Source organism: Mus caroli, chromosome 15 (assembly GCF_900094665.2).
Source record: "Mus caroli chromosome 15, CAROLI_EIJ_v1.1, whole genome shotgun sequence".
Taxonomy (NCBI): domain Eukaryota; kingdom Metazoa; phylum Chordata; class Mammalia; order Rodentia; family Muridae; genus Mus; species Mus caroli.
The window spans coordinates 94,013,881-94,015,239 of NC_034584.1; the positions used below are offsets into that span (position 1 = coordinate 94,013,881).

The 1,359-nt window shown below is 48.8% G+C and overlaps 1 protein-coding gene across 1 annotated transcript in view; it reads left to right on the plus strand.

Moving 5' to 3' along the window:
• LOC110310457 (methyltransferase-like protein 7A) overlaps positions 1-818 on the plus strand; it is an 8,732-nt gene extending 7,914 nt beyond the window's left edge. The window contains exon 2 of the mRNA XM_021183441.1: positions 302-818. Coding sequence (XP_021039100.1) covers positions 302-538 — 237 coding nt within the window. The 3' untranslated portion in view covers positions 539-818. The remainder of the gene's footprint in view (positions 1-301) is intronic.
• The last annotated feature ends 541 nt before the right edge of the window (positions 819-1,359 follow it).

Genomic DNA, 1,359 nt, shown 5'->3' on the forward strand with positions numbered 1-1,359 from the left:
AACTCACTTTGTAGACCAGGCTGGCCTCGAACTCAGAAATCCACCTGCCTCTGCCTCCCGAGTGCTGGGATTAAAGGCGTGCGCCACCACGCCCGGCAGGGCATGCACTCTCATACCCAGCTAGCTCTGTATAAAATGTGACAGAATTTGAAACGACATTACCAAGATAACACCTTACTCCATTTTAACCTACCTGTGTCTTCTCAAAGTCAGCCTCCAGCCACTGGAATTTGAAACTTGAAGCATTTTACAAAGTGGGTTTCCCAAAGTCAGTATCCTTAAAATGTGTGTTTCTTCTCAGGGAGGGGCTTTTTACTTCATGGAACATGTGGCAGATGAACGGTCCACCTGGAATTATTTCTGGCAGCAGGTCCTGGATCCTGTCTGGTTCCTTGTTTTTGATGGATGCAATCTGACGAGAGAGAGCTGGAAGACCCTAGAGCAGGCCAGCTTCTCGAAGCTGAAGCTACAGCACATCCAGGCCCCGCTCTCCTGGACATTGGTGAGGCCCCACATCTATGGATATGCTGTGAAATAGAGTTAGGTGGTGGGAGATTTGCGGTCTGCTCCACGCTGGTTCCAGGCTTCTGTTTTAGATGTAAAATTCTAACTGGAAGAGGTGAAAATCAAATTCATCCCTACAGGTTTCTGTTTAGCCATTTTCTATATTGTTTTGTACCGAATCAAAATCAAATCAGAGCAGCTTTGAACTCTCCCTCCAAAGGGACCAAAGGTCTCTCATAGGCCTTTGAAAAGGAAGCAGTGGGGGAAACTTACAGCTTGCAAACCGAATAAATAAATCCCAGTGGGATGGAAAATCCACGGCTGACTAACACAGGAACACCTCCTTCCCTCCCCCATCCTGGTAAAAAGGAATCAGAACCCACTTGCTATCCTGGTGTTACTAGTCTGCTTCGGAGGCCACCTGTGCTCTGTCCAGTGGCTCTCTGTCCTTCGGCTCAGGGTTTTGCTAATGGCTGCTGCACTGTCCTGCACGCCACAGCTTGTATAAGTGCACTTGACACAGCAGTGTCATCACAGAACTGCACAGAACAGATGGGAATTCTCTGTTTAATTTCCCAGCTTATCTAGCACATACTTTGCTGAATTTAATTACCATAGGCAGTGGAAGGCCACCATAGTTAGGGAAATGGGTACAGTATGTGGGGAACCCTAAAAGTAATCCACGAGAGTAGTTACCAAGGACTTGGGGCGTGGGGGGAAGGATTCTTCTGATCAAATATCACTGGTCCTGAGTGGGTGTGGTGGTTCAGCATCAGTCCCAGCACTCAGGAGGCAGAGGCAGAGGCAGAGGCAGAGGCAGAGGCAGAGGCAGAGGCAGAGGCAGAGGCAGAGGCA